This window comes from Papio anubis, chromosome 6 (assembly GCF_008728515.1).
Source record: "Papio anubis isolate 15944 chromosome 6, Panubis1.0, whole genome shotgun sequence".
NCBI lineage: Eukaryota > Metazoa > Chordata > Mammalia > Primates > Cercopithecidae > Papio > Papio anubis.
Genome location: NC_044981.1, coordinates 133,164,300 through 133,176,894, shown reverse-complemented (window position 1 = coordinate 133,176,894; position 12,595 = coordinate 133,164,300). Strand labels below are relative to the sequence as shown.

Sequence of the window (12,595 nt, the reverse complement as noted above, 5' to 3'; positions counted from 1 at the left end):
TTTTGCTATGTTGCCCAGGCTGGTCTTGAACTCTCCAGTCTCAGCCTCCCAAAGAGCTGGGATAACAGCTGTGAGCCACCACACCCAGCCTCTCAAACTTTTATCATGCCTTCCCTGATACCTCTCTTCATTCATCAGTCCCACAGTCTCTACCAGACCCCACAGCTTTCATTAATAAGTCAATCACCTAGACAAATATTTACTCAATCTTTTGTGTGCTGTCGCTGTGCTAAGGCTAGACACCTTAAAGTTTAACCTAAAGCTGCCTCCTTACATATCTTATGTTTATCCTAAAGGGTTTCTCTGTATTTAGTGAACTTTAACCTAACTGAATATGTAAATAGACTGTGTAACTTACTCGTGTCAATCACCAAATTTTGACCAGTCAAAGGTGGCCAACTGTTCAAACCATATTCAAATAAGGCAAACACAAAGCTGTGACCAATCCGGCTGATTCTGCACCTCACTTCCATTTTCTGTAGATCACTTTCCTTTCCCTGTCCATAAATCTTCTTTGACCACACGGTAGCACTGGAGTCTCTCTGAATCTGCTGTGATTCTGGGGGCTGCCCAATTTGCAAATCACTGTTTGCTCAATTAAATTCTGTTAAATTTAATTTGTCTAAGGTCTTTCTTTTAACACCACAAAGGAGAAGTTACTTCATGTCTCAAGGTTCCTACTTTGTAATTCAGCTGCAATTAGCTCCCTCACACTCTACTTATCCATCCCCAAATGAGTCTAGGGACAAATCAAATATTCCTACAAGCATTAATAGATAGGGAAGAATACCCTAATCCTACTTTTCTCTAAGTAACTGTTGGTAGTCACGTTGTCTGAGAAGCTGTCTGCTGTCCCTGTCACCCCTAGTGGAGTTAGAGTCACTTCTAATGCTCCAAGGACACCCTCTTCCCCTAATGCATGGATTATCATGCTGAATTTTAACTAGTTTGGTTTTCTGCCTCATCAGTATAACTTCCAGAAAGGCAGGAAGCAAGTCTCTCTTGTTTGCTGCAAGCATAGAGTTTTGGTGCCTGGCACAGAATAGGTGATCATTACGTTTTTAATCATTTGAATTAAACCAGATTGATCCAATTAATTGTAAGCAATTAGTCCTTTGCCTTAACATCAAAAAAGAAAACCTACTGTTTCTTTCGATTCTCTCTGTTGAGCAAATATGTCTCTGACGTCAGGAATCTGGTACTGTTTGTTTTTCTTCCTCAAGGTCTGGGAGACCGTCTCTACTCGCTTCTGAACTGCTGCTGCCTGGGTCCGGGTCAATGTTGATAAAAACACCATGCTTTCCTGTGGATCTCCAGCAGACTCTCCGAAGAGATTGGACAAACCGGCCTCTTTAAGCCACTCTTCTTCCAATTCTCCCTCTAAGATAGTAGAGAAAAGTGGTACTTAAATCACAAAATATAAGAACCTTTATATTTTTTAAGCTGTTAAAAATTCTTACTAAAACTCTTCTATTGTAACCAAACCACAGTGCTAATAATCATTATCTAAAACTTGGACAACTGCCATACACTCCAGCCACGATATAAAATTTTAGATGGATTCCATATATACTCAATTAAAATTTTTAAATGACTTCACATGTAATTAACCTCTATAACTTCCTTGCAGATTAACCTAGAGGATGATACTATTCCCCTTCCAGAGATGAGCAAAGAATAAAGAGATAACTTACTCCCATCAAGTTACAGAAATAAGTCAATGCTGGGGCTATATATTAAGCCCAGTTTCTTGGCTTAAATTCAGTACTACCTCAGAGTCCAACACTAATTTATGGAAAGCCTTGTTTTCTCTGTTCACTGTAGCTGACAGGAAGTGCAGCAAAGAAGTTAACAGCATCAGAACATTGGGAACTAATCAATTTCAAATTAATTTTTCTAATCTTCCAAGTCACACATCAGATTATTTTACAATGTTTTTTAAAAGCACAATATATTCAGCAAAAAAAGCTTATATAGGAAGCTAATCAAACAAGAATCAATTCAAAACACTGAAAGCAGGAAGTAAATATTCATGCAAATATTGTGTAAGATCTAATGAAAGTTATTTAAAAGCAGAAGGATAATTAGAATAGATTCTTTCCAACCATCATGTTTATAGAGGAAAATAAAAGAGGGATGAATTGGGACACAAAAGACCTGGATCTGTACCCCATTTCTGCACCTTGATAGCCAAGTCTCTTTGGACAAGCTACTTAGCCTCAAGTTGACTCTGTTTTCTGATCTGTACACTAAAGCATACCTCTTCCAGCTATGCTATAACCAAAGGTGAGAATGTTATATGGAAGGAGCTTTGAAAAGCCCTGAGACAGACTGAATCACATGGTAGAGCACCTAGTCCTGCCTGTCTTTCTATACTATATAAACTTCTTGATGGCAGAAATCAAGTATTAATAACTGACTTCAAGAGACATAAGCCAGTACTAGGCACTGTGCACACCAGACAACAAAAACAGCTTACTAGCATAAAAAGTCAGCAAGGCCGGGCATGGTGGCTAGGCTTGTAATCCCAGCACTTTTGAGGTGGGTGGATCACTTGAGGTCAGGAGTTGGAGACTGGCCTGGCCAACATGGTAAAACCCGCTCTCTACTAAAAATACAAAAATTAGCTAGGCACGGTGGTGCATGCCTGTAATCCCAGCTACCAGGGAGGCTGAGGCAAGAGAATCTCTTGAACCTGGGAGGCGGAGGTTGCAATGAACTGAGATTGTGCCACTCCAGCCTGGGTGACAGAGCAAGACTGTCTCAAAACAAAACAACAACAAAAAACTAAGTCAGCCACTATTATTTATGCTTTTAAGGTAGTACTCAGTATTGGTGTACAAAACCAAATTGCCAGAAAAAAAGCTGATGTTGTTACACAACAAGGAAAATAAACAAGATTACTATGTAGAGTCACTTTTTCCATTAAAAAGTAGAAGTAAAGCTTAAACAATTTAAAGTCTAAGAAAAGGTGTGGGCATGTAGAAAACATTCCCAATCTTCTTGATGACCACATAGTACATAATAATCAATGAATCTAATTAACGTTGGAGAATTATCAAACAGCTAACGACATACTTCTATGTATCGGGTTTAAACGCCACTTTCTCAAACATATTCTCTCCTTATTCAGCAGACTAGTATGCTACATCCATCTTGAAACAGGGAGAAAGAAAGGGTGAAAGATACTATTAATTATCACAAATAAGCTTGACTTTATTGGTATCATATTTGGGAAACAGTGACAGAAAAATAAACAAGAAGCTAAAGAATGAGTTAACTGTAGTGTTCTTCTAGGTCTGAGAAATTAAATTAAGAAAAATCCCCAAGTCTTCTTTTTAAATAAGTATTGGTAGATTTTTCAAGCAATGTTGTAGCCAAGGAGAAAAATCTTATTTATATAGATTTTGCTACTTAATTAGATCCTAAGTAATTTAGTTAAGAAGTCATTGTGTTGAGAAGGAAGTCTCTATTCGTGGATCACAAAGCACTGATTGGGGCTCTCACATTTTGGCATTTATGTATCAACTTACATAAACATACTGACAAATGTATAGATGGCACAAGGCATAGAAAGAAAGCTAATATAACAGACAAGAGAAACGGACATGACAAACTTGGCAACTGCTTGAATTTCAGAGATTAAAAGAAATGGTACAAAAAAACTTTTAAGTAAAGTTTTACATGTTTCTCCCAGAATATCAAGTATTACAGCAGACAATGGGAACTATGGCTGGAAAGTGACTCTACAGAAATTATGCACCAAATACAAGAAAGAAGTAAATATGGAAGCTAAAAACGGTAATGCCACCATCTACTGCCCAACTCTGTATTTTTAGATTAGTTGGCTAAACATGAGCCATTGCATCCAATCTGGAGAACTATACTTCGAATGACAAAATAGCCAGGACCACAGCAGGTCTTTGAAAACCACCCACAAAGATTGGTTTATGTGAATTTTCTTTCTAGAAAGGTCCTGGCTAGGAACAAGATAAATATTCTCAAATATATGAAAGGCTATCATGTAAAAATAGAAGAGCTCTGTTCCATTTGTCCCAAAGGCATAACTAAAGCAAGAGAGTCAAAGTTAGAGGACAGCAGACTGTAAATCAATAAAACAAAGATCAAAGAAACTCAAGCTGACTGACCACTGGAAAAACAGTATTACTGCAAAGCAGTGCTCTTTCTATCACCATCTGCACTCACTAGAGACCAAATGACAATGTGGCTACTATATTACAGAAGAAATTTAAAGAGAGGTTAGATAGTTTCAAAGATGAAGTCTAACTCTAAAAAGCTATGATACAGTGAGCTTAGCCAACAACATTCCAGCCATATCTATGACTACGCTAACTTACTTATGCCACTTGTATCTGGCAGTTGCATCCATAAATCTGCCTCAAACAAGTAATTTTCTTTTTTTTTTTTTTTTTTTTTTTTTTTTTGAGACGGAGTCTTGCTCTGTCACCCAGGCTGGAGTGCAGTGGCCGGATCTCAGCTCACTGCAAGCTCCGCCTCCCGGGTTTACGCCATTCTCCTGCCTCAGCCTCCCGAGTAGCTGGGACTACAGGCGCCCGCCACCTCGCCCGGCTAAGTTTTTGTATTTTTAGTAGAGACGGGGTTTCACTGTGTTAGCCAGGATGGTCTCGATCTCCTGACCTCGTGATCCGCCCGTCTCGGCCTCCCAAAGTGCTGGGATTACAGGCTTGAGCCACCGCGCCCGGCCAAACAAGTAATTTTCAAGTTGAAAGGCAGTATCTTTTTTTGGTGGTCCTAGCTTTAATTTTTTTTTTTTTTGTTCTCTTCCTTTCTATGCATTCATTTCCTATAAATACAAATACAAACAATAAAAGCTTTATTTAGTTAGTTATTACCATCAGGTTCTTTGACGACAACCACCTCTTGATCTTCTTGTCTGTTTTCACTAGATTTCTTGATGTTTTCTAGTTCTATCCAATAGTCTTCCATAGACAGTTCATCCAAAGAATCCTGGGAAATTGATCGATCAAATGGGGGCTTCTCCATAACTCTGGTGGTGGTGCTTTCCTGGTTCATAGTGTACTGGCCATATCTGCGACTACAAATTCAAAAGAACATATGGTTTATTTTAGTACAAAAGGAAGCAGTATAATTTCTAAAGTATCACAGCAATATGCTGGAGAATTTGTTAACTCCTTAAGTTCTCCTTAATAAAACCAAAGGAATATATATTTTGAAACTGTTTACTCTGGAGTGCTACTGATTATAATATGCTTGTAGAATAAACAGTTGCATGCTCCACAGAAAAGTATGGTGAAGTACAAAGAGCAACATGGTAAATTATTTTTCCATTTACATTAAATGAAGACTCATTTTTCAAATATATTTTTTAGCGACAAGGTCTTGCTCTGTTGCCAAGGTTCGAGTGCACCAGTGTGACCATCGCTCACTCTAATTCCAAACTACTGGGCTCAAATGATCCTCCTACCTTAGTCTCCTGAGTAGCTACTACTACAGGTATATACCATATTGCCCAGCTATTTTTTTTTCTTTTGGTAGACATGGGGTCTTGCTGTGTTGCCCAGGTTGGTCTGAAACTCCTGGCCTCAAGTGATCCTCAACTGATCCTCGCACCTCAACCTCCCAAAGCACTGAGATTAAAGGCATGAGCCACCAGACCCAGGCATAAGAGTCATTTAAACCTGAAAGTTAGTTTTTAAAAAGCAACATGTTAAATCTGAATTACAGACTATTAATTGGGAATGAATTTTATACAATTTTTTGTTTATCATTTATATTCATAAACAAAACTTAGTCAACTGTTATATAGTAAATATCTTCAACCGATGAAGCATTTGAATTTCCATTTTATTTTTGAAATCAAAATATAAATAAGATGATTTGTTTGCTGTTATAATCTACTGTAGAAAGCAATTTCTAATCTTTATTTATAAATGGACCCATGATTTATATGTATTAAAAATTCCAAAATGTGGTAAAAACTCATTTATTAGCAACTCTGAATAGCTTGGAATTACCTCAAACATTTCTCTCTCTGATATTATCTATGAAGAATAAATTGAATAAATAAGAGTATTTGTATAACTTCAAGTAAATGGTATTTTTTGTTATAATTCACATCTCACCTACCTCTAAAATTGAATTAAAGGAGCTTGTAAGACCTAGATTTAATAAGTTTTTGTTTTATTATTTACAGAGAAAACCATGCCTGATTCCTTAAAAGAAGAAATTTTTCAGCTTTGATGCCTTTCCTTTATTTACAGTTGATATGGTTTTGCTATGTCCCCACCCAAATCTCATCTTGAATTGTAGTAACCATAAGCCCCACATGTCCTGGGGGGACCCAACAGGAGGTAATTTAATCATGGGGACAGTTACCTTCATGCTGTTCTGGTGATAGTGAGTGAGCTGTCATGAGATCTGATGGTTTCATAAGGGGCTTTTCCCCTTTTTGCTTGTTACTTCTCCTTGTTGCCATCATATGAAGAAGGGTGTGTTTGCTTCCCTTTCTGCCATGATTTAAGTTTCCTGAGGCTTCCCCAGCCATGCTGAACTGTGAGTCAATTAAACCTCTTTCCTTTACAAATTACCCAGTCTCAGGTATGTCTTTATTAGCAGCATGAGAATGGACTAACACAACAATAAATTTTTTTAAAGAATACAATTTGAGTGAGGACAATCGTTGAATAACTGTTTTGCTATTTTAATTTTCAGATTACTTCTCTCAAGAAGGACTTCCAGGAAGTAATTCTTCGTTTGCCAGATTGGTTTTACTTACTGTACATATTGAAAATAATTTTAAAATTACAATAAAATTCTTTAATAGTGTGTGAACATTCACATTTAAACTAGCCTTTCCCAAAATTGTTTAAAATAGTAGGATTTTAATAGGACGTAAGGGAGAGGGTCACTAAACTCTGGGCAAATCTATCCAGCAGCTTAATTCCAACTGGTTTGTTAGAAAAAGTCAAGGAACTTAATTGCCTATTGCTGCAAATAAATGCAGTATAACTGAGCACTTAGCTTTAATATGCTGATACGCCAGTTTTATTCCTTTAAAGATGAGTCTTCCTGCCTTGATTACAAACTTTATTAATGCTGGTTGCATGCATGAATAAACAATCACTATAATCTCTCCCCAGTAGTAACCTTGGGGCGGTGATGGGTGGGAATTAGGACAGGGGCCAACAAGCCTAAGTCTAGACATGTTTGTGAATCTCTTTCCTTAAGTCTCCATTGTTCATTGTTTGCCTTCTTCATCCCTTAATTCAAGGGGTACTTCCTCCCTCCCTGGCCTCAATCGTCCTGTTTACATCTCTGTGTTCCACCTGGGTCCCCATATCCGGCCCCAATGGTCATTACATAGCCAGTATTTTTCTTTTAGAGTTTTCACTCCTGATTCTTAAATTAACATGTAAATGAGAAAGTCATCCCTCTCTTAAAAATAAAAAATATATATTTTTAAATTTCTGGTTCATCAGCTCAACTTATCTATATTGTTCATATTCCTTACTTCTGCCTTACCAGGATAGCTAATGTTAATTTACAGATGCCTGCCAGATTCATTTTTCATATTGCATGTCAAATATACAGATGCTTTATCCTTTTGTTTTCTCTCTCATAGTGTGAAATTGACCACCTTACTTCTGTCTCCTTCAACTCTTACCCCCCTGTGAGACCACAATAAGTACTGTAAACTGTGTGAAGTATAATGACTAACGCCAAATAATTTGGTTTATCTGCTCATGGGAAAAAGGTGCAGTTGAACTAGAAGTACATTAAGCCTTTCAGTCCTGAAGGAATGTGTTTATTCTGGCAAGAATTTTCCAGTAAATTTCCATTAAGATAGCATGTGCAGAAAAATGCAAGGTCATTGAGTAACACCATTGTTACATAAATACACCATCTATATCAAGCCTTGCTTTCAAAACATGCATAAAGCAAAAATTGAATAGCTTAGTGCTGATGAATTGACTCAATATTTTGACTTTAATAAGATTCAGAAGCTGAATAGCTTTGTGATAACCTAAAAATACTGAGTCATGGAAAGGAGGAATTTTCTTTTTCTTTCTTCCATATTTTTTTGATCACTGGTAAATACTGCAAGAACACATTTTCATTTTTAAATAAGAGGGGATGAGGAGTGGGAAGGACGCAGCCATTCAGTAATAGACTACCCTCCTTGGTCAACCTGCCATGTATTTTTTAATTTGTCTAAAAATGTAAGTGAACATTCTTTCAGTTTACATCAATGAACATGTTGTGTTACTTCTTTTCTTTGTAGCATATATTCTACTTTTGTACTTCAGACAGGCAGTGACTAAAAGCCTGGACCCTCTTAAAACCATTCTGCTAAGAGGCCAGTTAACTGGTTTCCTCTTTTCTGTTTTTAGGAGTATGTTATATGATACCATGTTCATTCTGCAAATGAGGTTCAAAAACATAAAGCAACATCTGCTAGATGTAATGAAGTACAGAGCAGAAATATTTTATATTTCCAAAAGATCCAAGCTGACACATGGTGTTGAAATCAAAGAAACACGCAGTTTATACCACAGGCAACTACCAGTGACCCCTACCTGACTTTCTAGCAAGCAATTATTCCAAGTTCCTTCCTCCTCCCTCTCCCTCCAGAATTCTGTGTGCTAATCATGCCATGGATATGCTTCAGAAGCTCCCACATTTCTCACCTTTTCCAACTATAATGACAGAACTAGACACTGTCCTCTAAAGGAAGTTGCCAGCATTGCTCTATAAAGAATTGCTTCCTAGCTTGCTGTACAAGTCACGCTCTTTCCAACACACCAGAGTATAATCATTTTGCTTTTTTACCATGGACACTCACATCACAAGCAAATATTCACTTTACAGACCCTGATGGGCCTTCCCGGAATCTTCTTTTCCCTCTTGCTACCATGCTCTGTTTACAAAAATGAGGGCTTTGTTTTGTTGTATTTTCCCCAGGTATATGCTATCCCATTTTCTGGTGATACATTTTCCACCTAATCAGTGAATTTCAAAGGCAATGATATCGTTCAGGGTATGAGTTATAATGCCTGTTATTTATTTTGTCATAGCGAATATTAAACTGGTCTGACATTTTTTCTTTACAAAGAGGTGGAGGTTGCCATTGATTATACTGAGGTCAGCTAGAAGATTGATGATTTATTCTGCTATCAATGCAGTCAGCTCAGTCAGCAAAATGAAATGGAAACATATGGAACTAGGAGTCTAAGTACCAAATGATTCCAGCTCTACTTAACTGCAATCTTTGGGTAAATCACTCAATTTCTCTACTCCTCACTTTTCCTATCTAAAAAATGGGAAGAATAACAGTAGCCTTGCTTGCTTTGTTTGTTGTGAAAATTCTTACTGAAGTGCCTCATAGGTAACCATGAAAAACGTTCCCTAGGTAAACTTGTGCTAACTGCATAGAACTGCCCCTCACACTGTTTAATAAGATCCAGAGGAATCATATGTCCTCTAGAACATTCTCAAGCTTTTTGGTCTCAGGACTCCTTTACACACTTAAGATTGTTCTAAGACCCTCAAAGAGCTTTTGCTTATGTAGGCGATATCTATTGATATTTATAATACTAAACACTGAAACAAAAAAATTTAAATACTATTCATTTAAGAATAAACATCTTCACAGAGATAACATTTAAAAGGCCATTTTTCAAATAAAAATAGTGAGATGAGTAGCTCTGTTTTATATTTTTGAAACTGCCTTTAATGTCAAGCTTAACAGAAGACATCTGGATTCTTACATCTGCTTCTGCGTTCAATCTTTTACAATATTACAGTTCACGTCGTCTCTGGGAAACTCCACTGTATTCTCATGAGAGAATGAGAGTGAAAGAGGCAAATAACATCTTAGCGCTATTATGAAAACAGTTTTACTCTGCTACACACCTGAAAGGGTCTGGAGAGCCTCTGGTGTTCCCAGACCACACTTTGAAAACCACTGTTTTAAGAATTCTCAGAAACAACACCTAATGGGTCTGAAAATGCACATTTCAATTCTGTGGGCAAAACTCCAGAAAGCCCTCTGAGAGAAACAGACTTGCTTTCCTAGTGACTGGACCTATTTCTTTGTTTTTGTTTAGTTCTGTATCTTTTCACACAAACTGGGACTTATTCCAATATATCCATATTTAATTTATACTATAATGACAAAGAATAAAAACGTCATTTAAAAAAAAACCCCTCCCTTACCAATATTGTTAATCTTTTGCTGGTGTCCATGATGAGTAAGGGGCAGAAGTTCTCTCTGGGTGTCCCCTTTTGGCGTATATTTGAAAAATGTGCCTTAATGTGCCTTAATATGCCTTTGTCATCCCTACCCTCTAGCTAAAAACTCCCTCAGGGCAGATTTATTTGTAAGTAGGATGTTTCTTCTGAGCTCATATATTTAACTATCTGGTCCAATTTCTACCTTGTGTTCCCTACCCTGTTAAAAGTCCTGCTGTGATGCTTTATACCCAGTCTGTCTCCTGATTCTGACCCTTCGAGGCATTTTTGTGGCCCAAAGTCAGCTTTCTTGAAATCCTCTGATCCTAGCACCTGTTTTAGTTTTGTTTTCTTACAAGATCCTTTCTAAAAAAGGATATACTTTCTTTCATCTTCCCTATTCTACTTTTATTTCCATGCAGGACAAGAAGTGATTGAGTTGGGATATACATACAGTGTAAGACAAAAGAATAAAGTTTATTTTTGTTTCGGCTTTGTTCTGTTTTAACGTGTAGAAAAAGAAAAGGCGGGGGGTGGGGGTTCTTACTCAGATCATGACTTATAAACCATAATGACTAAGAATATTTTAGAAAAAGCCATATGTATTGAAGTGTAAACATTAGAATACTATTGCACCTCAGAGATTTAAACCTATCCCATCATTTTCTAGATGAGGTAATGAGGCCTGAAGGTTAAATATTCCCCAATTTTACCCAGCAAAGGGGTGACAGAACCGAGATTAATGCCCTCATTTCTTCTTCAGTGGTCACTTTAATATGTCAAACAGACTAAAAAGGGTAGGATTTACTTTGTTTTCCCCAGATGCATCAATCTTTCTGAGTTTGTATTGCGTATAGCCAAGGCAAAAGTAATCTTGTTGACAGTCTATAATTTGCACTTTTAAATGACCATTACACTTATCAAGAAAAAAATACATTTAAAAATCAAACCATATATTTTTAAAAGGGATGAGAATTATTTTCCAATGCACTTTTTCTTTTTAATTTTTCAATTTTTTTTTGTTTTCTGAGATGGGGTTTTGCTGTGTCTCCCAGGCCAAAGTGCAGTAGCACAATCATAGCTCGCTACAGCCTGGAGCTCCTGGGCTCAAGCAATCCTCCCAACTTCGCCTCCCTGAGTAGGTGGGACTATAGGCACACACCACTTCACCGGGCTAACTTTTTCTAGAGACAGAGTCTCCTTGTATTGCCAAGGCTGGTTTGGAACTCCTGGCCTCAGGCAATCCTCCTGTCTCAGCCTCCCAAAGTGTTGGGATTACAGGTGTAAGCCACTGTCCCTGTTCAATGCCCTTTCTAAAATATGGTTTGTGGCCAGGCACAGTGGCTCACACTTGTAATCCCACCACTTTGGAAGGCTGAAGTGGGAAGAGTGCTTGAGCCCAGAAGTTCAAGACCAGCCTGGGCAACTAGTAAGACACCCATCTCTATTTTTAAAAAAAAAAAGTGTCATGCTGGGCATAACTTCAAATATAATCTGTTTTTTAAAAAACTTTGTTTTGTAAATTTTGAAATTTTAAAATTTAATACTGTTTCTTTACATTATCTCTACGTTGGAAAAAAAAAAAAAGCATGTTTCTCATGTGTAGATTTCTCTCTCTCGTTTCAGCAGTGATATTAAAGAACTACTGTAATCACTACCATGGTGAGATGGCAAAGCTATTAATATTGTGTAAAGGCCCTGTCCATCAAAATATGCTGAATTTGAATGACTATGAAGAGCTGCAGCCTATGAATGACCCAAGTCATTTTTACCCCTTCGAAGAGAATGCCTACTGTTGTTTAGCTGAAAGCAGTGATTATTAGAAGTGGCTCTGACATCCAGGAAGAAAGAACACTGATAATGCCTGAAGGCAGTAAGAAGTTGATTAGAAAGCAATACCACATCACTCTCCCACACACATACCCATGCAACCATCAGAACCCAGAGAAAGAATCTAATCTCTTCTATCTGACTCAATTGCTATAGTCTCAAGGATGTACTGAACTTCACATAAACTTACTTATTTTCCTCTTTGCATATCTTACCCTTTTCATTTTGGGAAAAAAATAAAATTTACTTAGTTCTTTCAGCTTTCCTTTTCTTTAAAAATAAAAGTTGCAGCCCGGTGCGGTGACTCATGCCTATAATCCCAGCACTTTGGGAGTCCGAGGCGGGCGAATCATGAGGTCAGGAGATCGAGACCAGCCTGGCCAACATGGTGAAACCTCATCTCTACTAAAAATACAAAAATTAGCTGGGCATAGTGGCACACGCCTGTAGTCCCAGCTACTCTGGAGGCTGAGGCAGGAGAATCGCTGGAACCCAGGAGGCAGAGCTTGCAGTGAGCTAAGATCATGCCACT

The 12,595-nt window shown here is 37.6% G+C and overlaps 1 protein-coding gene across 3 annotated transcripts in view; it reads right to left on the bottom strand.

The window, feature by feature from the left end:
* The window catches only part of ARHGAP18 (Rho GTPase activating protein 18), a 193,918-nt gene that overhangs the window by 60,753 nt on the left and 120,570 nt on the right, over positions 1 to 12,595 (bottom strand). For all 3 annotated transcript variants that reach the window (XM_017957432.3, XM_021936878.2, XM_003898198.5), the window contains exons 2-3: positions 4,875 to 5,077; positions 1,145 to 1,380 (exon numbers count right to left, since the gene is read on the bottom strand). In XM_017957432.3, coding sequence (XP_017812921.2) covers positions 1,145 to 1,380; positions 4,875 to 5,077 — 439 coding nt within the window. The remainder of the gene's footprint in view (positions 1 to 1,144; positions 1,381 to 4,874; positions 5,078 to 12,595) is intronic.